Source organism: Peromyscus maniculatus, chromosome 6 (genome assembly GCF_049852395.1).
Source record: "Peromyscus maniculatus bairdii isolate BWxNUB_F1_BW_parent chromosome 6, HU_Pman_BW_mat_3.1, whole genome shotgun sequence".
NCBI classification, from domain to species: domain Eukaryota; kingdom Metazoa; phylum Chordata; class Mammalia; order Rodentia; family Cricetidae; genus Peromyscus; species Peromyscus maniculatus.
In genome coordinates, this window is record NC_134857.1 from 13,715,123 (window position 1) to 13,739,735 (window position 24,613).

The 24,613-nt window shown below is 43.0% G+C and overlaps 1 protein-coding gene across 2 annotated transcripts in view; it reads right to left on the reverse strand.

The window, feature by feature from the left end:
- The window catches only part of Spata16 (spermatogenesis associated 16), a 286,709-nt gene that overhangs the window by 23,283 nt on the left and 238,813 nt on the right, over window positions 1-24,613 (reverse strand). For both annotated transcript variants that reach the window (XM_016000865.3, XM_006971179.4), the window contains exons 7-10: window positions 24,048-24,194; window positions 22,557-22,669; window positions 13,348-13,512; window positions 9,857-9,940 (exon numbers count right to left, since the gene is read on the reverse strand). In XM_016000865.3, coding sequence (XP_015856351.1) covers window positions 9,857-9,940; window positions 13,348-13,512; window positions 22,557-22,669; window positions 24,048-24,194 — 509 coding nt within the window. The remainder of the gene's footprint in view (window positions 1-9,856; window positions 9,941-13,347; window positions 13,513-22,556; window positions 22,670-24,047; window positions 24,195-24,613) is intronic.

Genomic DNA, 24,613 nt, shown 5'->3' on the forward strand with positions numbered 1-24,613 from the left:
GTTGACCAGTGCAACACTTTGTCCTTCCAGACAAAGGAAGAAGATGTTGAGCCTTGGTGACAGCCAGATTCACCATCTGTGTGTGAGTACTGCTCTCTGATGGCAGCTGGCAAGAACCAGCTTTCCCTGGTTTTCTGGCTTCTGGCTTTCCCCACTCCACAGAATAGTCATGGTGTCACTGCCTAAAAGTTCAGCTTCTGATGACAGCCACGAGCTTCAGGGAAGCACCTTCCCTACAGAGCCTTGCTTGGAAACTTATAGACATAGACTGTGTTGATTTCAAATTGCCGTGATTTATCCCCAGGGGTTTTGGTCCTGTCTCTCTCTGCTTCCCTTCCCAGCACAGCCAGTGACAAGAGCATGCAGGTTCCCTCAACAACTTGCAGGAGACTATGGACAGATCTGCTTAGCTGTGCTCAGAGCTCACACCATAAAAGAATATGGGGATATGCTAATGAGGATAGCCATAACCAGACGTTGCAAGATTCACCATCAATTGTAATAAATCTGTGGAGACTCTTGAAAGAGCAAGACACACAGGAAAAGCCTGATTGCTGGATAAACCGCTTTGTAAATGAATGGCGCCACTGCTGAGTCTCGGAAAAGACAAGAACATTCACAAAACTCCTAACCCAACATGCATTAGTCAGCCCAGCTGACTGGCCCATGAGTGATGGTGCTGCGTGGGTGATCTCTCCCCGAGGAGCCTCGGAAGGATTCAGGGTTGAATGCTGATGTGGAAAGTAAATAAAAGGCTGCAGTTTGCTCTTCTCTCCTCAACCAATTGCCCCCGCCCCACCTCCCAATCTGTATTCACTCTCCTCTGCTCTGCCCACGCCAAGCCTGCAACGGAATTGAGTTGCTGGGTCGTGTAACCCATCACATGTTCATCTTCAAAGGCCCAACGAGCATGCCTGCAAATGCCATTTCCGTGTGATGACAGAGGGGTGGCGTGAAAGTGAAGGCTGGAGATAAAGGGGAACATAAAAATGCAGACCATTCTGAGTACCTTCATATGGATATTTTGAGGACATGCATGCACTCTGTTTGCTGGATTTATTGAATTCGCTGCATTTTGTAATACTAGATGAATTTTAAAGTGGTTCCCACTTTACAACTACTTTCCGTGAAAGCTCATAGGTCTCAGGTTATATTTGAGGAAACTTCTCTCATTGCTTCTAAAGTATCCAAGTTTATTTCCCTCATTTAGTCTCAGATGAGTGATTCAGAGACAGAAGAGTGAAATAATATGTTATAGCAGGTTAAATTCTGATCTCATTGAGGCTTTGTATACACTGAGAGAACAACGTTTCCTTGTGAATTGTTAAACTCTTGGTTTGGTAGTGAGAAAAATCAGATGTGTCAACTTAATATCAAGTTTCTTTTCATATCCCCTCCTCTTTCTTTGGTTAGACCCCTTCGCAAAAGCTCAGTGGAGGGTCTGGAGAGCTGGCTCAGTGGCTAAGATCACATACTGTCCATATCAGATGACTCACAACTCTAGCTACAGGGGAGTCTGATGATCTTTTCTGGCCTTGGTGGCACCTTCATTCATGTGCACAGGTCTACACAGAGACATATGTTTATCAATAATTAAAAAAAAATAATTAAAAAAAATCCAACTTCAGTCAACTTAAGAATTTGGTGGTAAGTAACAAAATCGCAGGATATAAACGTGGAATGGGCCTGGACATCCTGGTTCTCAGGAGGTGGGGACTTGCTTTTCACTGTCTCATGATGGAAAGCCACACACCAAAGGAGGGGATCTTTTACAAGAGAGCCTATTGATTAGCTAATTAACTTATTTAGTGTGTATACGTATCCACGTGCCTGTTGGTATGTGTAAATACATGCGGTAGCAAGCATAAGGAGACAAACTGTTTTGTCACTGTGCTTGTTGGGCTGAAGAGCCTCCTCTTGCCATTCTCCATCTCTTCTTAGGTCACTGGGATTGTAGGTATGTACCACTATATGCCCAGCACTGTATGGGTTCTGGGGATTTGAACTCTGATCCCCATGCTTACATGGAAAGCACTTTACCTACTGAACCATCTCCCCAGCCCAAAAGTCAATTAATTGTAATGCTAAACTAACCCCCAAACTTCATAGTGGCTTCTTCAGCTTACGGTGAAAGACTCTGAGAACCAAAGACACTGGACTAGTGGATAGCCAGATTCCTCTTTGGTCAGAGGCTACCCTGACCCCACACTTGGCCTCACTTGAATGCAAGCATGGTGTTGAACACATTGTTGAATGCCTACAATTACTTGGACTTCTGGTGTCATGTGTCCTGGACTTCCATCATGGAGGTTCCAGAACCCAGTCAGCTCAAGCCACGCTTGTGTTCCTTACTGGCTGTATGAGTTCAAGCAACCTGCTAGATTTCTGTCTAATGAATTATACTTTTTACCTAGTAAAGATTAATGAGTTGGTATATATATATATATAAACAGGAGAATGTTCCATAGTAAGAACTCAATAAAATATGTTTATTCTTTGATTTTTGGTGATTAGGCTTTCAAGAGATCTATTTACTCAGAGCTGGGGAAGGGTTGAGACTTTTCTAGCCCACATCTTTATTCTGCGGGTAAAGAAACTAAGGCCCAGAGAAAGAAAATGGCTTCTTGCCCTAATCCTATTTGTGATAGGTTTAGTCCATCTCCAAATTGCTAGCTCAGAGTATGTGATGGTTAGTCTTCATTTTCAACTTGGCTGGATTTACAGTTGCTTAGCAGACATGCCTCTGGGTGTATATAGGAGGGTGTTTTCAGGGAGGATTAATTGAGGAGAATCATTCTGAGCGTGGGTGGCATCACTCCAGGGAACTGGGTCCTAGACTGAGGGAGAAGGCAGGCAGGACACTAGTGTCCCTGTCTGTGCTTTTTGACTGTGGACACAATGTGACCAACCACTCCCGTGTACACCCCTGCACCCATGCCTTGCCTGCCAGGATGGATGGCACCCCCAAACTGTCAGCCAAAAGAAATCCCCATCCCTTAAAATGCTACAAGAAAAGTAACAAATGTAGGGTATTTTGTTTCTTTTGCAGCACTGGTCTCTCTTTAAATGCCTTTGCCTTTCTGAGTACAAGATGAATGATCCCCTGTTCCCACCTAGGCTTAAGGCTGGGCCTTCCATTTTCTCTCCCATAGCACTGTAACAACCTTTCCTTGTGTGGCGGTTTGAACAAGAATGGCCTCCACAGACTCACGTATCTCCCATGTGGTCCCCTGTTGGTGGAGTTGCTTGGGAAGGATCAGGAGGTGTGGCCTTGTGGGAGGTGTGTCACTCCTAGTTAGCCCTCTCTGTCTCTGCCTGCCTCCTACTGGTGGATAAGGATATAAGCCCCCAGCTACTGTTCCACGCCATGCCTGCCTGCTGTCCTTCTCCACGGAAACTGTTAGCACTCCCATAAACTCTTTCTTCTGTAAGTTGCTGTCAAAGAGCATCTAGACACCTCGCCTCCTTTGCTCCTTCAACCTATCCTCAGCCTAGCAGCTTTCAAGCCTACTTGTTTTTGTGTTTATGAAACATTCTATTTTCTTTCACAACATATCCCAGTACACTATTCATTACACAGCAGTTACCATGTCCTGGGAGGTCACAATCCACCTTAGTGTCTTACACTTGCTGTTTCCTTTACTAAAAATGAGTTCTGCCTAGTATGTCCACAGGCATCTTCCATTTTCCTATCATGCCCTCCTACCCCATTTTACCCTATATCATGTTCTATATTTTTAGGTTGTTTATTATCTACTTCAGTAGGCTGCAAATAGTAGGAGGGCACTGATTTTTTTCATGAGTGAGTCTCGAATGTCTAGGACAATGTCTAACAGTGGAAGTCAAGCGAGTATTTTGCTGTTCGCATGAATGAGGAAGGTGTCTGTGGAACTTTAGTGGGATGTTCAAAAACAGTGTTCTTCCTCAGGCACTATTGTTGTAGAATAAAACTGAGCAATGTGTGATGTTCTTAACCACACTGTAGATGGGATGTTCCAACATAAGAAAAAAAATCCCTGTTATTTTTAAAATGTGAATTGCCCGGTTTTGTAGCTGCATCACTAAAGCAACGTGAATGTATCTGAATCTTGAGTTAATCACTGGAAAGAACTACTCCACAGAGACAAACCCAAACCACCACTTCCTACAACTCTGTGAAGAAATGTGTTTTAGTTCCAGTGAGTGGGGGCAAAGCACAGTTGTTTCTGGGGAACTTCAGAAAAGACAAACCACAGGCAGGAGGCCAGTGCTTACGAATCGGATTGCAGTGTGATGAGGCTTTTTTATAGACCTCTAACAACGCGGAACCCAGGAAACTGTGTGAGGTAATGAGGACTCTGACAGACCCTTTAACGGTGCAGAATGAGCAGCTTCTGCCATAATTCTGCTGCTTCCGATGAAAATTTCAAGTGTTTTCATTAGGTACAACAGCTGTTTCTATTACAGATAACAGATCTCAGAGGTGGCGATGCCCATATCAGCTTCCAGGGAGCTCAGAACACAGTGTGGCTTGTACAATTAGTTTTTTTTTTAATTATTTTTTTCCTGCACACACAAATGAACTCTGTAGCAGTAAAAGGAAATTACTTACTTGCTACTGGAATTGTCTGAGAGTGATGCCATCCTCCTTTGTAGAGTCACATTAACCAAATTAAAAGCCTTTGGGAAGAATTTGGCACCCTGCTCTTTCCCATCCACGCCTTCCTAAAGATCTCTCGGGAGCTTCTATTTAGAAAGCCATGATCATTACCAGGGCTTTTCATTTGGAAAGATTGGCTGTTCACCAGTGAGTCTTTCTAGACACCCACTGGTTGGGTGTGTAGTGTGTGGGTCCCTTGTGTTGTTATTTTGGGACCCTGGACTTCACTGTCTGCCTGACTCCTGCTTGCTTGAAGGTATGTTTTCCAGTCCAGGATACAGAGCCGCTCTGCAGTTTGCCCTGTCTCTGAGATGGTCACCGTCATCTCCTTGGTAGTGGAAGACTTTCCATCCACTTATGCCTAGGCTGGCCTGTGACTGCTTATGGCAGAAGTTGATGCAGGAAGATTACTCTTAGAGACTGAATGCATTTACTTCCCTTCTCTTATGGGACCCAGTGAGATGCTGTTTTCAAGCCTCTTTCATACAAGAGACCTACATACAGGCAACTGTCTCTGCCCACCAGTGTCAGCTGTCAGGCATGTGACCAGCCATCTTGGAAGTTCACAGATGTCAGATCTACACACACAAGCCATAAGATTGAACCAGGTGTGACAAGTTTTGAGAACCACCTGGTAGAGTCTGATCAGTGTATTGGACTGAGAGACAATGATTTTTTTTTTTTTTTGGTTTTTCAAGACAGGGTTTCTCTGTGTAGCTTTGCGCCTTTCTTGGGACTCACTTGGTAGTCCAGGCTGGCCTCGAACTCACAGAGATCTGCCTGGCTCTGCCTCCCGAGTGCTGGGATTAAAGGCGTGCGCCACCGCCGCCCGGCTAACAATGATTTTTTTTAAAACCACTGCATGTAGGGTTGTTTGTTACACAGCACAGATAGCTGAAGTAAGGATATTGCAGGAAGCAACAGTCTAGGGATGCCCATGAGCACAGGCACCATGAGCAGTAGCTTACAGACAAGTGCAAGAAGCATTTTCAAAAGACGTGGAAAGATGTTGATTGCTTTTCCATCTTTCTGGCCTGGCCCTATGAGTCAGTCATTGGACTGTGGCTCTATGAATACTTGGATTTGAAAATGTAAATATTTACTCAGTGGATGCAAATATTTCTGGGAGGTGTACTGCTGTAAACTGGAGTACAGCAACATTTTTCTTCATGCAGCTAGATAGGAAACCGCTTTGACGTAGTGAGTGATTACAGTGCCCATGTTGACCAGACCACATGTAAATGAAAGGCATGGCTGCAAGCAATAAACTTTACTAACAGAAATAGGTGGTGTGTTGAATGTGACCTGCAGCTTGTAGTTTGCTGATCCCTGTCCTAAAGTTATTTTGTACAGCCAGTAGAAACTGTTGGTAATGTTGCTGACTCTTCAGTATTGAATTTCCTTACCTCCAGCTCTGATTCTTTCTGCAGGCCCTCGCTCTCCTTTGCGGGTTTCTCTTCTGTAGTTTGAAGTGTGCTCCTTCACAACTCTCTTTGCTCTTTATTGAGCCTCCTGACCAGTGTCAGGCCACTCAAATGATTTCATGTGGTGTCACTTGGCCAAGGACCTAGAAACTTACATCTCTAGTCTGTCCTTCCTCCTTGTCATCTTTTTCTTCTTATTTCTTGTCACCTTGTCACCTTCATTCAGTATTTATCCAGAGCCTGAGGCTCCATATTTCCCCTTGGGCATCTTGACAGCATCCAGGCTCAATATACTCTGTTATAAACCTGTATTCTCTCTATTCCAAACCTACCCTAGTCTATGGTCAGCTGTGATCCTAGGGCTGGTTCTCTACATAGCCTATCTCTGCTTTGCCAGCCATTAGTCTCTGTCAACAGGGGACCTAAAGAGAAAGACATGCTTGCTCCCTCCTCTCTGCCTTCTGTTTACTGCTGTCTTCCTGTGAGCACTTCTTTGGAAAAGCCGTGCCCAGGATGGAAACACATATTGTTTCTAAACCTAGTTTTTCCAAAAGCTACAGAACTCCTCTAAGATCACGGAATTCCTCATCACTTCACATATCAGTGGATTAGTGTATTGTCCTCAAGGGTCTGTGGCCTGACCTTTCTAGAAACTTCCTTCTACTTCAGAGACCAGGGAGTGACAGAGCAGCACCTTCAATAAGCGCCTGAGTTGGGCTTGACAGATTTCTAATCCAAAATTTTCAGGGTTAGTCACTCTAACCTCTTCTCTTGGATCTCCAGCTGAACAGAATGGTACTGATATTCTTTATTTTCATCTTTACCTTTTCAGTTTCTTATTTAAAAACTTCATACTTATTAATTTAATAATTACATTTCTTCCCCCCACCCCCTGCACACCCATGTACCATGACATGTGCTTGGAGGTCACAGGACAACTTATAGGAGTCAGTTCTCTATCTCCACCATGTAGCTCCCTGAAATTGGATCCATGTTGTCAGTCTGGGTAGCAACTGCCTTTACCTCTAAAATTAAATCCTCATTCAGCCATCTAGTGTGGCTTTTCCCTCCTGGCTATGCTCTAAAGCAGTTTATACTCGTAGCCAAAAGCTACCCATGTAACAGTTTCTTTCCCTAGTAAATGGCCTCAGAAGGCCTCTCTCTAGCCCCTGCCTCTTTGCTCAAGCAAGTGTCTTGACACCATTCTTTGTGTTTCTTTGTGTGGGTGTTTGCCTGTGGATATGCATGGTGTGGTGGTTTGAACGACAATGGCTTTGCTCTCATAAGCTCAAATATTTAAATACTTAGTACTCAGTTGGTGGAACAGCTTGGGAAGGATTATGAGGTGTGGCTTTGTGGGAGGAGGTGTGTCTCTAGAGTGTGTTAGCTAGGGTTCTCTAGAATAACAGAATTTATAGAATGACTCTCTCTATATAAAGGAATTTACTAGAATGATTTACAGGCTGTGTCCAGCTAACCCAACAATGACTGGCTATGAATGGAAAGTCCAAGAATCCAGTAGTTGTTCAGTCTACAAGGTTGGATGTCTCAGGTGGTCTTCAGTATACAATGGAGTCCTGAAGAAGTAGGCTCCAATGCCAGTGAAGGAATGAACTTGCTAATAGGTGAGAGGAAGCAGGCAAAGAGCAAAGGCTTCCTCCTTCCATGTCCTTGTCTAGGCTTCCAGCAGAAGGCATGGCCCAGATTAGATCTGGATTAAAGGTGTGTCTTCCTACCTCAAAGATCCAGAATACAAGTAGATCTCCCCACTTCAAATTAATCAGAAATCCCTCACAGGTGATGTGTGTCCTCTACTTTTGGGTTATAGTTAATTACAAAAACAATCAAGTTGATAACCAAGAATAGCCATCATACTGGAGGCAGACTTTGTGGTTTCGCAAGACTTTTGCCATTCTGAGTATGTGCTCTCTGCTTCCTGTTTGTGGATCAAGATGTGAGTTCTCAGCAGCTGCTCCAGCCCATGCCTGCCTGTCTGCTGCCATGCTGGGATGGTGATGGATTCTTCTCACTTTGGAACTATAAGCCCCAAATAAATCCATAAGTTGCTGTGGTGTTTGAATGAACATGGTCCTATATAGGCTCATATGTTTGAACGCTTGGTCACCGGTTAGTGGAACTGTTTGGGAAGAATTAGGAGGTGTGGCTTTGTTGGAGATGTGTCACTGGGCTTTGAGGTTTCCAAAGCTTATGAAAGGCTGAATCACTCTCTCTCTCTGCCTACCTGCAGATCAGCATAATGCCTGCAGATCAGCATCATGCCTGCCTGCCACCATACTTCCTGCTGTGATGATCATGGACTAGCCCTCTGAAACTGTAAGCCAGTCCCCAATTAAACACTCTCTCTTATAAGTTGCCTTGGTCATAGTGTTTGATTACAGTGTTAGAAAAGTAACTAATACACACAATTTCTTTGAATTCTTGGTGCATGTTTTTCACTATGTTTGGAAAAGTTCGTGTGTGTGTGTGTGTGTGTGTGTGTGTGTGTGTGTGTGTGTGCGCGCGCGTGCGCGTGCATGTAAAGGTCTGAGGACAACCTTGGGTGCCATTTTTCAGGTGCCATTCACCCTTTTTTGGGACAGGGTCTTTCACTGGCTTGAAGCTCACAAAGGAAGCTAGACTGGCTGGCCTTTGAGTCCCAGGGATCTGCCTGTCTCCACCTCCCCTGTCCTGGGGTGACAAATGTTCACCACCACAAATGGCCTTTTTTAAAAATGCAGGATCTGGGAATTGAACTCATGTCCACATGTTCAGGCACTTTACCAACTAAGGCACCTTCCAAATTTTCCCTTTTACCTGAGTAATGAACATTAGTTTTTAAATGTCATAAAAATACCACAATCATAAAGACAGTTGCCTGACTTCCCAGACCACACTACTCTCATCTGTTTGTACAAGTCATGAAAGCAGGTTGTTCACAGCCATCATATAGCCACACTTCTGCCTAGCAAGGTATCTCTGACACTCAAGTATCTATGAATTGAGTTGATTTTGTTTTCCACGTGTGTCTTCAGAGTCTCAAGTTGATTTCAGAGCACATGCATCTCCTCAGATTCACCGGAGTCCCTCCTGGGTGGGTGTTACTTTCTAGGTTGCAGCCTTCTTAGATTCTTTCCTTTTGTTTCCTGACCTCAGAGTCCCAGAAAGGGATGGGAGGAGACTGAATGGGAAGTAGAGCAATCCGAATGTATTGCCCAGGAGAAAGCTGGAGGTATAGCACTACCAGCCCCTTCAGACAGTTCTGTAGTGTCACACAGTACCCGAGTACCTGGGGCCAGCGACAACCTGTAAACGCTGCCTTGAGCACCAGTGACTAGCCACTAGGTTTCTCCCCTTCCAAAACCACCGGAGCGCAAGATTCTGGAGCTTGAGCTGGGATGTATTTCCCAAGTGAGTAGAAACAAACAAACAAAATGAAAAACAAAAGACAAATAAATAGTTGAAGAATCAGTAAAAATTCCAAGGAAAAGGGTTTTAAAAATTACCATTACAAATAATGAAGCAACAGATCATTTAAAAAAAAATGAAAAGGAGCATAAACAGGAAGGTTGGTGTGTGTCGTGACCACAGTGTGTGGGGGACAAATTAAACAAATCCATCATTGCTTTCGGCCACACTTCTAGTTCTTTCGACTGCATTTACTTCACAAAGAAGGCGGACCAAAAACAACCCCAGGGACCGCTTTCATTTCTTATTTTATCTTTTCAACAGGTTTGACCTAAGGTGGACATTTTCTCTGAGGATGAGACACATTTTTCCTTCAGCTGAGTTTTACCTTTTGGATTGTATTCCACACACGTTCTTTGTCACTCTGTCTTCCTTCAAGGGTGTCCATGGCGTCTGCCATTAGCAACTGCAGCTGTGATACCAAGATAAAAATTATCAGCATGAAATTCACACAGAAATAACTTCTCTAAACACACAGATTAAAACCTAATTAAAAAATCATTTGTACGCTGATGATTTTATTACTCATATTTCCCAGCACCTCGAATCTGCTCCAGTCATGACTGAATATTGCTGTACACATAAAATATGGAAACAATGAAAAGATTCTTCCTCCAAATTTGTAGGAAGCATACAGGTTTTAATGTAGTAAGTGTTGATGTTTTGTTAAAAACAGATTTGGGCTGTAAAGAATGACGGCAGCAGTTAATTCTCTCAGGAAACGCCATGTAGTACATGAATGTGTTTTAGCATTTTCTCCTGAGGCTAATGGATCATAATTCTAGGCATCATGAAAAAGCTCTCCAGAGGACAATACTAAAACTGCACTGTTTTATTGCCTCTTAAAAGACTCTCGTTCATTTAAACTCTTTTACTATTGTTAAAATTTTGAAATAACTAATTTTCTTCTTCTTCTTTTTTTAAAAGGTCCCTATGAAACAGCACACTTTACCTGCAAAAAAGCCATTTGCTATATTCCAGTTGAAAATAATATGATGGGCTAGGAGTGGCAGTGTGTGCCTGCCATCCTAGGACTTGATAGGCAGATGTAGGAGGATTGGGACTCAAGACCAGCCTTGTGGAGTAATGAGTTTCAAGCCTGGTCCACATGAGACTTCATCTCAGAAGAAACAAACAAGCAAAAGTCAGCATAGTCACAGCAGTGGGGAGGCTGAGGCAGGAGGATCCCAAGTTCAAAGCTCCACTGAGCTAGATAGTGAGACCCTATTTCAGAAACTAATAACAAATCCTATCATGGCGAATGTGGGGGCTGTGTTAGAACACGTGAGGCTGAAGGGTTAACCCTTTGATGATCTCTCTGATGCTGCAGAGTCATCCACGAGGCCTCAGTTGAACCATGGTGCCCTACGAGGGCAGGTTGGGATTTACTTTTTAAGGTTTAACCCACATTTAGAAACTGGAAAGTAAAATCTATTGCACAAAGTGATGAAACCTTCCAAGATACAGACTGTTCAGATGTTGGGGTTGTACCCACACATCTATTTTCTGTGTGTCTGTCTATCATCTATGAATATGTCTGTCCATCTATTGATTTACCATTTAACCATGTATCTAATTTTCTAAATTTTGGAAGTATATAAAATATGAAATTATTCCATGAAATCTCATTTTCAAAAATATAAGCTATTGAAAAATTGTACATTTGGAAGACATTTCAGTGAAGTTGGTTTTGAGCCCTTTGTGCATATTTTGAAATATAAGCATTTCTGGGGAAAGGGAACCCCATAGGTATGTGGCTCAAGAGACTTACAAGAAGAGAATTCCTCTGCATTTTTCTTACTTGAATATTGAATGTGCTTTTCAGAAGACAGGATCAACATTTTCTTTCCAAATTAACATTTTTTTTGCTTCTCTTATCTTCTAGGAGCATTAATCATCTAAAATTAGCTATAATATGCCCTTTGAAAGCAGCACACTTAGCCAGCACACAGTTGAATGCCTTGTGAATGGCAGGATGGACACACTGCCTTTTAAGAGGTGTTCTTCTGCACATCACCACGATGGTCAGACAGTATTATCACCAGTTGTGACTTACAGAGTCCTTGAACAACAGGCTTATCTCACAAGCTTCATCTTTAGTAGGCATTGCATTATAACTGGGCTAGGCAGACTGTTTCATAAGATTACTCTGAATATCAGTATTTATTTAATACACTTTTTAAAAAGTCTAGATAAATATTATAAATACTAGAAGCTCACATCTTGGTTCTGCCTGTAAAATCTCAAAGAGGGAGGGTTCCTTTAGTTATCTGAAAATTACAGGTAATCAGTTTGGGCTGTTCTCACCCTTGTGCTGTGAATTCCATTCAAGTCTATAATTAGTTTCAGCTACTCTCAATTAAAGCTTCAAAGGAAAGATCCCTTCCCTATGACACATTAGGCTCTCCAGACCTCTCCTTGAATGGGCAGCACACTGTTCAATAATTACTTTTCAAATGAGGTGGTATGCTTTCTAATATTAATTATGAGTATAATACACACATCTGTTTGAAGATTGTTTCTAAGCTATTCCTTTAAGTAGTTTTTTACTTGGTCTGTGCAAGAAGAAAATGTCTGGTTCTCTGAATGTATCTAGTTAAAAAGTCCATACACACACACACACACACACACACACACACACACACACACACACACACATACACACACACACACATAGCAACACTTTTCTCTCAAACTTTTACTGAGTGTATCACTGTGTGTGCTGCGGTTTCCACTGTGTATAATAATGCTGGAGGTGACCTACACTTAGGGACATTTTGTAGGGTGGTCTTCCTATACAGATATGTGTCCTGCCCCTGCCTCTTCTACAGAAGAGGACTGTGCAGTATCGTTTTTGGAGTTTCAGAGAACATTAATTAGAATTTCAGCTGGGGTGGAGAGATGGCTCAGTTGGTAAAGTGCTTCGTCTCCCAAGTGTGAGGACTTGAACTTGATCCTTAAAAACCACACTGAAGAAAGGAAACAGCTTGGCCTGGCCATCAGCATTTGTCATCTCAGAGCTGGGAAAGTGGAGACAGGTGGATCCCCGGGGCTCAATGCCTAGGCCAGCCTAGCCTCCTTAGTGAGCTCCGGACTAATGAGAAACCCTGTCTAAAAAACAAATGGTGGTAGGTGCCTGAGCAAAGACAAGACAGCTAAGCTTGTCTTCTGGCCTCCACATTCACAAACACACCCACACTTTCATTTCAGTTTAAACAAAAAGCTTTATATATAAAATGAGTAATTAACCTTCCTATATTTTTACACATTACAAAGTTCTCCCTATATAGAAAGGGAGAAAGACAGAAAGAGAGGAAGGAAGGAAGGAAGGAAGGAAGGAAGGAAGGAAGGAAGAAAGAAAGAAAGAAAGAAAGAAAGAAAGAAAGAAAGAAAGAAAGAAAGAAAGAAATTAAGAAAGAAAGGGAGAAAGAAAGAAAGCCGGGTGGTGGTGGTGCATGCTTTTAATCCCAGAACTCGGGAGGCAGAGCCAGGCAGATCTCTGTGAGTTCAAGGCCAGCCTGGGCTACAGAGCGAGTTCCAGGACAGGCTCCAAAACTATAGAGAGAAACCCAGTCTCGAAAACAAAACAAAACAAAACAAAAAAAAACAAACAAAAAAAAAAAGGAAGAAGAAAGAAAAGGCTAAAATGATTAAAAGCTCCAGACTGCTTCCATCTTCCAGCGTCTTCATTTGAATGCTGGATGAGGGCCGGCGTCTCCCTTCAGACTACATTTATTACCACAAGCCTTTTCAGCCCCTATCAGTCTTCTGTTGGCTCTGGGCCTGTGAAAGCTTAAACAAAGAGAAACAAATACTTACCAATTCCGCCTCCTGTTGACTGATGTCCTGGAGATAAGGGACGGTTGCCAGCTCGGCCATGGCTTGATTGATCACCTGGGCCTGCTCCTTCACTCTCTGCAGCCGGCTGAGGAGGCTGGCATAGTGCAGCTTCTCCATCACACCTGAGCAGGCGTGGAAATCCCCCTGTCTCACAGCGAAAAGGGAAGGTTTCAGACCCAGAACACAGAAACAGACCTCTCTGGGTCTGCAGTCAAGTCAGGGTGGAAGAAAATATCTGCCTGCCTATCTATCTATCTATCTATCTATCTATCTATCTATCTATCTATCTATCTATCTATCTATCTATCATCTATCTATCTATCTACCCACCTATTACCTATTATCTATCTGCCTGCCTATCTATCTATCTATCTATCTATCTATCTATCTATCTATCTATCTATCTATCTATCTATCTATGCATCCATCTATCCATCTATCATGTATCTATCATCTGTCTATCTATCCTCTGTCTATCTAGATATGTGCCCTGGCTGGGCTTGAATTCACAGAACCATACACCTCTGCTGGGATTACACGCGTGCTCCACCAGACCTGGCTCTTTTATGTCTTTTGAAAGCAGCAGGATTTCCAGTGCATTAGATTGTGCTTTAGAAATGGTCTCTACTTGTTCTAAAGGGGGTGAAGATACATGAAAGGCGGCTCTTAGCAGGCCTGTTGAGAGGGGTTCTCCAGTGGCCCTGCCTTAGGAAAGGAGTCTGCTGTGAAAAACCAGGACTGAAATTTCACCTGGGCTCCTTTAGCTGTCCTCGCAGAGGCCCATGACCTTCTACAGGTGACTTTATTTACATTATCAAAGCATCATACCAACTAAGAGTTTGCCTCTCATCTTGTTTGTGTCCAACTTTCATGCAAGTTGAATGAATAGCTCTGCCCTTCTCTGTGGCTCCCCTTAGATCATTGTACACTAGCTCCATTCTTTCCTGGCTCACTCCAGCTCCTAGGGCTGCTTCCATAACTGACGCGGTCCATCTTGTGACGGACCACTCTGCGAGACGACAGTGCTTCGCCCGCGTGAATAGACAGGTGTCTCTGCTTTCCCAAAGACGGGGCAACTTAGGATAAGGAGGCCCTCTTGTGTGTTTGGTACCGCCAGGCACAGGAGAGAGGCAAAAGCAGACTGTGATGCCCGGGAGGAGGGACGGGGCTTATGGTAAAACCCCAGATTTCTCTTCAGGAAAGACACATGGGGGCACATCAAGGCCAAAACATGAAACCCTGAGTGTTTGCTGGGTCCTGAGGGTGTTTGGCAATTAGTGCTCAGCAGCACAGCATGGCTCGTGACCAGTATCCTTCATCATCCTTCACGCGGGACTCCTGGACCAGCGACAGCAGAGTTCTTGGGTGAGTCTGTTAAGGCGGTTAACACTCCCTTCACTTTCCTCAGTGAATCCCTGGATTTGCTGCGGAGCCCTAGAAATTAGGATGACGTAGGCACCCACCCAAATATCCTGGCATCTCAAATAGGAGTTTCAGAGGACACCACTCCCTTTCTGCTTAGTATCTTGTAGGGACTGTTTTAGTTTGTGAATTTGTATCAAATGATTCCCTCAAAGGAGACACGGATTTCTTTCTAAAGAAATTCTCCTCTAAAGAGAAAAACATTGTTAGAAATGAGCATTACTGAGAGATCATCTGAACTTCAACTTGAAAGCGACACTCTGAAATGTCATGCCAGCACTGTGACCAACAGCAAGCCCGAGAAGCTGCTATTTTCCCTGAATCTGGCAAATGAACGGAGGTTAGGCAGGCCTGCTTTCCGTTGGCTTTATTTCCCCGATAGCCAGTCACCTGTGTTGTCCAAGTAAGGTCCTCCATTTTTACTTATTGTTTCTGATTAGTTATTTATATGAAAATCTACGAACTTCTAGATGTGATGATTCGGAATGGTGGGCTTGAGATCCCTTGTCTGAACTGATCAAATAGCTAGCCCACCATTCAGCTGCAACATGTCCCTGAACAATGGCATTTTGTCAAGCAGAGGAAAGCAAATCGGAGGAGAACCAGTTTTCTTTCTGAAGAACAATTGCTTCCTTTGTCCTTCTTAAAAGAAACAATGGGGCTAGTTGTAGGGAAGTGCCGTAGTGAGCCAACTTCAGAGAGCAGAATCGACTGCAGCTTGCTCGGGAACATAATCTATTAGTGTAATTTTCCAAAACATCAGGAAAATAAAAATAGTTGAAGGCAACAGTGCTTTGTTAGCCTGATTGCTGGATGCATAACAAAACAGGAAGTGCTCCATATGAATGAGATCCCGGGGGAAGAACCTGCTAAGAGTCACCCACCCTCCCCCTCCCTCCCCACAACCAAATGCAATGCTGGCTATCAGGAAGCTATAGATCAATGTTGTATATATGCAAGACGAGGGCTTTTGAAAGACCGAGTAGAAAAAAGACCAACATCAATATCTGATGTCAGCAGGAGTGTTTTAATGCGGCTGCTTTGAGAAAAATCAAGGATATAGTGGAAAATGAAGGAATTAGCCTAAACATTTAGTGCTAGCACAGAGAGTTAGCCCTCCCCGTGAGACCTTAGGAGTGATCAAATGGCCCCTTAGTTCTGGAGAGAGGGCAATAAAGTGGCCAAGACTAAAGCGAAAACCTCACGCAATTGAGGTTAGGCAAACAGCAAGTCCAAACGACGGCTTCCGGTGGAGGATCGCCTGGGTTTAGGAGCAATTATTGATAAATGCTGAGTAAATAAACGGTACTGCATAACACTGTGAGAGGCATGGTCCAGTGTTCGGAGTGTGTTTCCATTCGGCATAACATACAGAAACATTATTTGCAAACATGGGAATGGATAGCAAGCATATACTGTTGTTCACTTCAAATGTGCAAATGGAGACAATTTTAAATGTTTTGTCTGGAAGAAATAAAAAGTAAAACTAGCGAGGTATTAAAACATGGTTAGTTGCATCGGTAAGCCATCCTGTGAAGAAATCTTCATGCATGGCAAGAGAGTATGTGGTTTGAATTCCTAGGCATTTAGTCAGGAAGCACAGAGGAGAAGGTTCTAGACAAACAGCGGCCATCGAGGTGAGTGAGAGGGAAAGCAGAGCAACATCCGGGGACTTGAAGACACTAGGACCGAAAGCTTTTTTTTCTTTTTTCGAGACAGGCTTTCTCTGTGTAGCCCTGGCTGTCCCGGAACTCACTCTGTAGACCAGGCTGGCCTCGAACTCAGAGATCCACCTGCCTCTTCCTACCAAGTGCTGGGATTAGAGGTGTGTGCCATCACCATCTGGCTAGGACTAAAATCTTGAGAAGGGGGCGTTTAAAAAAAAAAAACGCCCTCACAGTAAAGATGCTGGGGTGTGAGGGGTTGACATTCAACAGGATTAGAAGCCACAAGGAACATGCTGTGAGGAATATTTTAATTTGTAGCTTGTAAAATATCAGAATGATCCTTGTTTACCCATGTGTTGTGTGCTTGGAAAAGCCATTATGGGGAAGGTAAATTAAAACTGTGTCAGAGTGTAAAGGACACCACTGTCTGAAACACAGGCTCCTCCCTCAGCCCAGGAAGACCTTTGCTGTCTACTGCCTCATGCAAGAGATCAAAGCTCATGTTCCCTTGGAGCATTTTCACAGTTAATTTTCTGATTTAATTCAGTTTTTATATTTTGGTGCTCATTCCAAGATTTACCTTATTTTTAATTCTGTGTGTCTGTGCCATGATCCAATGGAATCAGAATAGTCGAGGAAGTTGTTTATTGGTGGTTTGAACTTTGAAACTGCATGATAGCTTAAAATGCCATTTTGAGAAATGGGGCACAGTAATAGACGGTAACGAGAGATTTGCCAAACAAAGCATCCCAGGGGCTTTGGTCTTGGTACCTAGTCTCGTGTTGAAGAGGCGGGTGCTATGCTGTGCGCTCAGCCACACAAGGCTAATGGGCGTATGCTGAACCAAAGAGCCGTTCAGGAGAGGATTCTGTGAAGCTGGGTGCCCATTTAACTGGGAAGAAAAGTTTTGTTGGTGGTGTTAAAGAAGATACAGAAGAATATAATCTGAGAGATGGCTAGATTAAGACCATAGACGTTATAGAAGGTTTAAGAAATTGAGGAATTTTTTAACTATTCAATATTTATGTAGTCCAGTTTTTCTACATTTTAGTACAGAAACTTTAACAAAATGCAGTTTTGAAGGTGTTTCTGTGTGCATTAACAGGTAGAGGATCATTGTTAATGACTATCTTGGGTGAATTTTGTTAATGTTAACTGTAAAGAAACACCTACTGACCTGCAATTTAAGGGGCATATATTCTCCCCCATTTCCAAATCCATGATGAATGGGCGCTGAATGAATAGATATCTGTATGTTTGCAATGTATATTTTAGATAATTAGGACTGGGTAATAAAAATTAACATTTGTGGATTTAATAGCATTAAGATTATCTTCATATGTTAAGAAACAGTTGAATCCAACTATGGATAAACTTCCAAGTTGTCTTATGTAAAAAAAGACTTACAATGTCTCAATAAAAGAATACTAGGCAAATTTACTCTGGTTCCTGTTTCATGTCCAAACTTCTAATCCCTAACAATGTGAATATGTATTACCACTTTCAGCTGTGGATGGCTTCCTCATTGCTAGAATGGAAGTGATTGTAAGGCCCAATGGGATGATGTAAGGGAAATGGTTTACATGTGTGGAGCATCACACAGGTACTTCTGGGCCTCACCTCCGAAGCAGATGACACCTGTTTCATAACCAGGGTTTCTCCGTCTCACTTCAAAATTTCCTCATTATGACTGGTGGAAGGATTTAGGGAAAAGCTTTGAATTTTGTTTTGCTCACCTTATATTTAATGAGATCCTGTTGAAGATACATTGTTATCCTACTTTTGTGTACTTATTTTGTGGAGAACAAAACAATGTACCCTTTACTTCACTGTAGGAAAATTTAAAATTAGACCAACCAGTGAAAAATTCAACAATGATATTATAACTTAGTTATTACATTATTATAATTTAGTGCATTGTTATGCTAGCTTTTTTCCTAAAGATACTGGATGGATACCTCTTATTTATAAGGTAGGTTAATACTTAATATGTTTAGAGAAAATATCATGAGAATTCTTGGTATTGTTTAAGTATTATTTCAACATTCACATATTTATCATCATTTATATGACAATATCAGTATGATAATGATTAAAATTCATATAACTGGTTCTGGGCACAGTATTATGTTGAAGATTAATATTGTCTTTTGGGTCTCCTTCACTGTAATGAATGCTGAAGCTATAATATATATTATTTTCATACTGCAAAGCCACTTACATTAAGGAACATTGTCAAAGTGAGTTTAAGAAAATCTCTGGACATATATGACACAAAGTATCCTTCCTGGCTGCTGGGATTAGATGTAAAGATGGATCCCCCAATAGATGGCTCTTTACCTTAGTGGACCAGCAAAGTTGCATCTGAGTCACTGTTTTAAGAATGACTAACAAACAAGGTTCTTCAGGACAGATGTTGTCCCAGGCATTGGCCATTCTCTTATAGTGGCAATGTCTTGGTGATGCTGGATCCTTTACGCTGAAATGTGAATTTAGCTAATAGTTCATGGTCAGCGTCTGTGGTCACTGAGGCTGCAGGCCTGAGACCGACCCTCCCATGGGCAGCAGATCTGCTCCATGGCCGGAGAGGACACCTCAAGTCCTGCCTGTGTGGGGGGAGCTGAGCAAGTCAGTGACTGAAAGAAAAGAATTTGAGACTATGGGACTCTAGTGTTCCCCTCACAGTAGAAGAAAAATTAAAGTAGGCAAGATGTACAAGGAGGACTGGAGAGATGGCTCAGAGGTTAAGAGCACTGACTGCTCTTCCAAAGATTCTGAGTTCAATTCACAGCAATCACATGGTGGCTCACAACCATCTGTAATGAGATCTGGTTCCCTCTTCTGAACTGCAGGCACACATGCAGGCAGAACATTGTACACATAATAAATAAATAAATAAATCTTTAAAAAAAAAGATGTACAAGGAAAAAGAAAAACCAATGAAACAGCCCTTTTGTCAAACAAAACCCAATCTGTGTGAATAATTAAAGTTCCTATGATCCCGAATGCTTAGTAAAGACACCTTGGGCAAATGCCTTCTTTTACAGGTTCCACAAACTGGGGTAAGCACATGGACAACACGGTGTATATTGATTCAAACGCACGGCAGTTGATATCTGAATGGGCAAAAACACACTATGAACTTGAAACACACCATTGAAAACTGCTTGTTAATGGTAGTGGGTGGGAATTCTTTCTAGTCACCAACTCATTATTTGCTTCATGAAGTTACCTTGGGAGCCAGCTTTACTCGGTCCTGCTTCATGAAACCGTGGCTGGGCGAACGTGAGACACAGAAGCCAGTGTTTGGACACCAATACATGTTGTGTCAGGAACACTTTAGGCTCACTCATTTTGCTTTCATTAAGATAGTCTTCCCTGTGTTATCTCCAACAGGGGCAAAGACGGGGAAGTTGAAATTATTTGTAACTAGATGAGATGGACAGAGAGATCAAGACTTCTGGTATCTCTTGTTTTGAGACTGACTCCACAGCAGAGGACCCCGATGACTGGCTATCAAAAATCTCTAATTGTGGTTAGGAGGTCTCATTTTCAAATTCATACAGAGACTCTTAAATCAATTTCCACGTGGTCAGGAGACACTTGGGGAGGTGAGAAGGAAAGCGGTTGGACTTCCAGAAATTGCCTAACACTTTGAAGGGCCCAACCCCCATGCACATCATGTGGTCCAAGCCAGCAGCAAATCATGTGGTCAACTTCTAAACAAGTAACAAGCTAAGGTAAGTGTTGCTCCAGAGAGTTAGAGCACAGACAGATCGCCACCAGTGCACCCAGGATTGCCAGGTGCTAGAGCAGCCTTGGACAGAGACCACCCAATGCTCATGTGATGATTCTTGGTAATGAAGACTTTATTGGTTCAATAACCTGATGATGACAGCGATGATGATGTGTGTAGATTTTTAGTTAGCATGGGAAGTGGTGTGTGTGTGTGTGTGTGTGTATGTGTGTATGTGTGTGTGTGCGCGTGTGTGCGTTCTCGAGTGTGCATGCCTATGCGTGTGCGTGTGAATGCCTATGTGTGTGTGCATGCATGTTCATGCCTGTGTGTGTGTGTGTGTGTGTGTGTGTGTAAGGGATTATGATAAAAGGTGAACTGTGGAATAAGTCCCAAGTTTGTAGCACTGTAATGAGACTGTTGTGAACTGAAAGTCTGTGTCACTTCCCAGGTCATACGTCCAACCTCCAGCTTCAATGTGAACATGTTTGGAGATGAGGCCTGGGTATGAGGTGATTAGGCTAAGATGAGGTTGTAAGGGTGGGGTCCTATCCTGGTGGGTTTTAACTGTCAACTTGGCACAACCAGCATTCACCCAGGAGGAAAGGAGCCTCAGCTGAGGAGCTGTCTAGGTCAGGCCTGTGGCTTTATCTGTGAGGAATTGTCCTCATTGTTGGTTGATGTGAGGGTACAGTCCATTGTTGGCAGTGCCACACCAGGTCAGGTAGTCCTGGGGCTGTATTAGAAAGCAGAGGAAGAGAGAGAAAAAGAGAGAGAGAGAGAGAGAGAGAGAGAGAGAGAGAGAGAGAGAGAGAGAGAGAGAGAGAGAGAGAGAGAGAGAGAAACCAGTAAGCAGCGTTTTGGGCTGTCTTTGTTTCAGTTCCTGCCTGCGTGTTCCTGTGTTGAATGCCTTCCATGACTTCTCAGGATAGACTGTTTACTGAAAGTGTAAGGTGAAATAAGCTCTCTTTTCACCAAGTTGCCTTTGGTTATGGTGTTTATCACAGCAATAGAAAGCAAAGTAGACTAGCCACCATGGAGGGAGAGTGACCTTGCAAGAATCAGTGCCTGAACTTTTGTTCTGTTTCTGTCTGAGCCCTCCGGGGGACACAGTGAAAATGTAACTTTATGAGAATCAAGAGGAAAGCCTTTACCTGAACCACAGTAGGCTCTTGCCTTGATCTTGGACAATTACTATGTGATTGTAGAAATGTCTGCTGTTGAACCCACAGGGCCTACAGTGTTTTGGCACAACAACCTGAACTAAGATAGAAAAGTATGGATTCCTCACCAGTAGAAATAGATGGAGGTAACTGAGTGGAACGGAGCTGTGGAGGAAAGGGGGTTTGCGGGGGTGGGGGGGTGGGAGGTGGTGGGGGGGTGGGGGGGTGGGTGGGGTGGGGGGGTGGGGGAGTCAGTTAACTGAGTGTACTTTTGTATTTGTAACGTATACAATTACAAATCATGCAAATAGATTGGATATTTTATAGCTTTCCTAAAATGCTGGGTGATGTTAGTGAGCAAGTAATTGCTGAACAGATGTTAAGTAGCTGCTCATGACGACCCCCTTGGTTCTCCTACGAACATCAAATCAACGATGTGATGCAAAAGCCACAGAAGAAGATTCTTCAAGATTTCCAACTTAAGGCCTTTTTGAAAACATTAAAATGAGGATAAACCTGCAGCCTTTGTAATGTATTAATGAGAAGGTCTCTGAATGCATTTTCAGTACAATAACACACAGTTTGTAAAAGAGCAGCAAAGAATTTGGGTCACATTTAGGACATTAGGACACAGGATTGGGGGAAAGCACACTTTCCCTGGATTGTGAAACGGGATTACATCATTTATCTGAAGGCCACATACACATACAGCTCAGCAGCAATGTTCAGTGGCATCCTGTGACCGGGTGTGATCGGGTGTGATCGGGTGTGATCGGGTGTGCAGACACACGCTCTGAGTTCCCGAGAAGACACTGAGGTAGTCCTGCAATGGCTCAGTAAACGAAGGGGAAGCGCTACGATTGCTAACATTCTGTCATTGATTTGAGATGGAAGTTCACGGCAGCCGTGGATCAGACGGGAGGAAGGTGTGGAGAAGAAGAGCCCTGCCAGGAGCCTTCCTCTGACAAACTCTGAGGGCCACAGCGCAGCCCTGGGACATGTGTGGGCATGGAGTCATTAGCTAGCTTTGGTTTGGTTTTGTAAATGGGATTTTCTGTACTTCTTTCTTAAAAACAAAACAAAAGAAAAGACAACAACCACAACAAAGACCCCAAACTCAACACTGGCAATGTTTGCTCTTTCAGCTTTCCATACTCTTAGAAATCTTGGATGTTCACACAAGATTCATCGTATACCCACGTTCAGTTGTGTGCTTCGGATGAAGTCCAGGATTGGCAGGATTCGCTTCCCCACCGTCTCCATCAGCCTCACTGTGTCTTCTCTGGTCAGCAGAGAGAAGGGAGTTTTATGTTCTAGAAATTGGAACAATAAATTTTTATATTTTTTTTTCAGAATTCCATTTCAGAATGCTTTCTTTAGTGAGCTATAAACAGGTATTTCAATATTAACAGATAGGAAATCTTTAGTATGGACACTAGTTCCATCCCTAGCCCGCATGTCTAACAATAAAAGCTCCATGAGGAAAAGGCAGAGGAGACATCACCCTTTAGAAACTGACATTTATTCCTTTTCTTGATTGAGAGATCTAAGAGACAACCTGTGACAATTCGCATATCTCAGCAGAATATGTTTGTCTTGGATTGTGAAAAAATGTTGTCATAAACATGTCTGATTCTTGTCTCGCTCCACTCAGGTGTTGTTCAAGTGTGCAGATGCCATTGACTTTGAACGTGGCTCGAGGCTGAGATAAGCCTCAGGGGATACTGCACCAGGCAAAATTCCAGTTCTTAATTATGTGGTTACAGCCCAAGGAGCAGGCTCAACCTGGCCATGAATTCAGTCTGTATGTCTAAGATTTCAATTCCGTGTAAACGTTTTCTTGAAAATTTAAGCCAGAATTACTTAACACCATCAAATTATGCGCTCTTCAGGAGATTTAAACTCTTGGCTAATTGTATAAGGGAAGAGTAGAGCAGATGTTAATGCACCAGCTGATAGTCCAGGGGGCCTGGGATTGACATTGCTGTTTTTGATTTCATGTACTAGTCATGTTGACACACTGTTCATATTTGCTTTTAAAGGATAATAGATAATTTGCTATTTCTTTTTCCTGTGTGTGTGTGTGTGTGTGTGTGTGTGTGTGTGTGTGTATGCGACCTTTTTAAATTCGTTTTTGTATGTGTGTGTGCATGCATACATGTGGAGGCCCCAGGTTGGTGGCAGGACTCATTCTCCATGTTCTTCCACCCTATTCACTGAGACAGGGTTTCTCCATCAAACCCAGAGTTTGCTGATATGGCTAGTTTAGGTAGTCAGCTTGCTCTGGCGGCCCCATCTCTGCCTTCCATGGCTAGCACCACACTCAGCTCCCCCAGCATTTTTGTGGGAATTGAAACTTTGATTCTCATTCCTACAGGGCAAGTGCTTCAATTGTGGAGTCCCTGAAAGCCTGTGTTCTTGGTGGCTGTGACAGGTGGTGGTGGTGGTGGTGGTGGTGTCTGGAATGCTAGAAATCAGTTGGTAAGCTCCATGATTGTGTACAGTGTGTTCCTGGGGGGAAGTTCTCCTGAAATAAGAATTGCAAGCATTATTAATCAGCCCACAAAGAAAATTAGAAAGATTAATAGTGACTTGAAAGCAAACAGTTTGGATATCCAGGCCCAGTCCCAGCCTTGTCCCGGTTTTCACGTGGGGACATTTCAAAATGTAGTACATGCAGGTTCCAATCACCTGTGAAAGTGGGCAGCTTCCTGCTTGACACCTTTTCCAAAAACTTCCCATCTTCTTTGTTTTTGAACCCAAGCGTCAACAGATACTGCTGAGGAGGGAAAGATGACCAGTCGGCCGTCTGAGGCAGCACGTGGAGCCCTTGGGTGTCTGAAAACGGCAGAGAAAGCAGCAGGAGGTCTGGTTGCAGTTTTGTCATTTTCAGGCCCCTCCTCCACTTAGGAATTGTGTTTACAAAAACGATAAATATAAACACTAAAGGTGCAAAGTAAAATTATGCACATCAAAAGTACAAGCGGCTAATATATGAAATTGTGCTCCATTATTTGTAGCTTCCTTAGTGATATAAATACACACAAAACACCGTAGTAAGCCATGAGCAGATTCCACGGCCATCTTTCCCCATTCATAATAATAGCCATTCAGGACCAGTTCATAGGAAGGGTCATTGTTTTCTGTGTTTGATTTTGTATCCTAGCTGAAGACTAAGGAAATAATGTTATATAAAAGGAAAAAGAAAAATAACTGAGTGAAAATTAAAAGAAACAGTGCTGGGAAAACTGGCTATT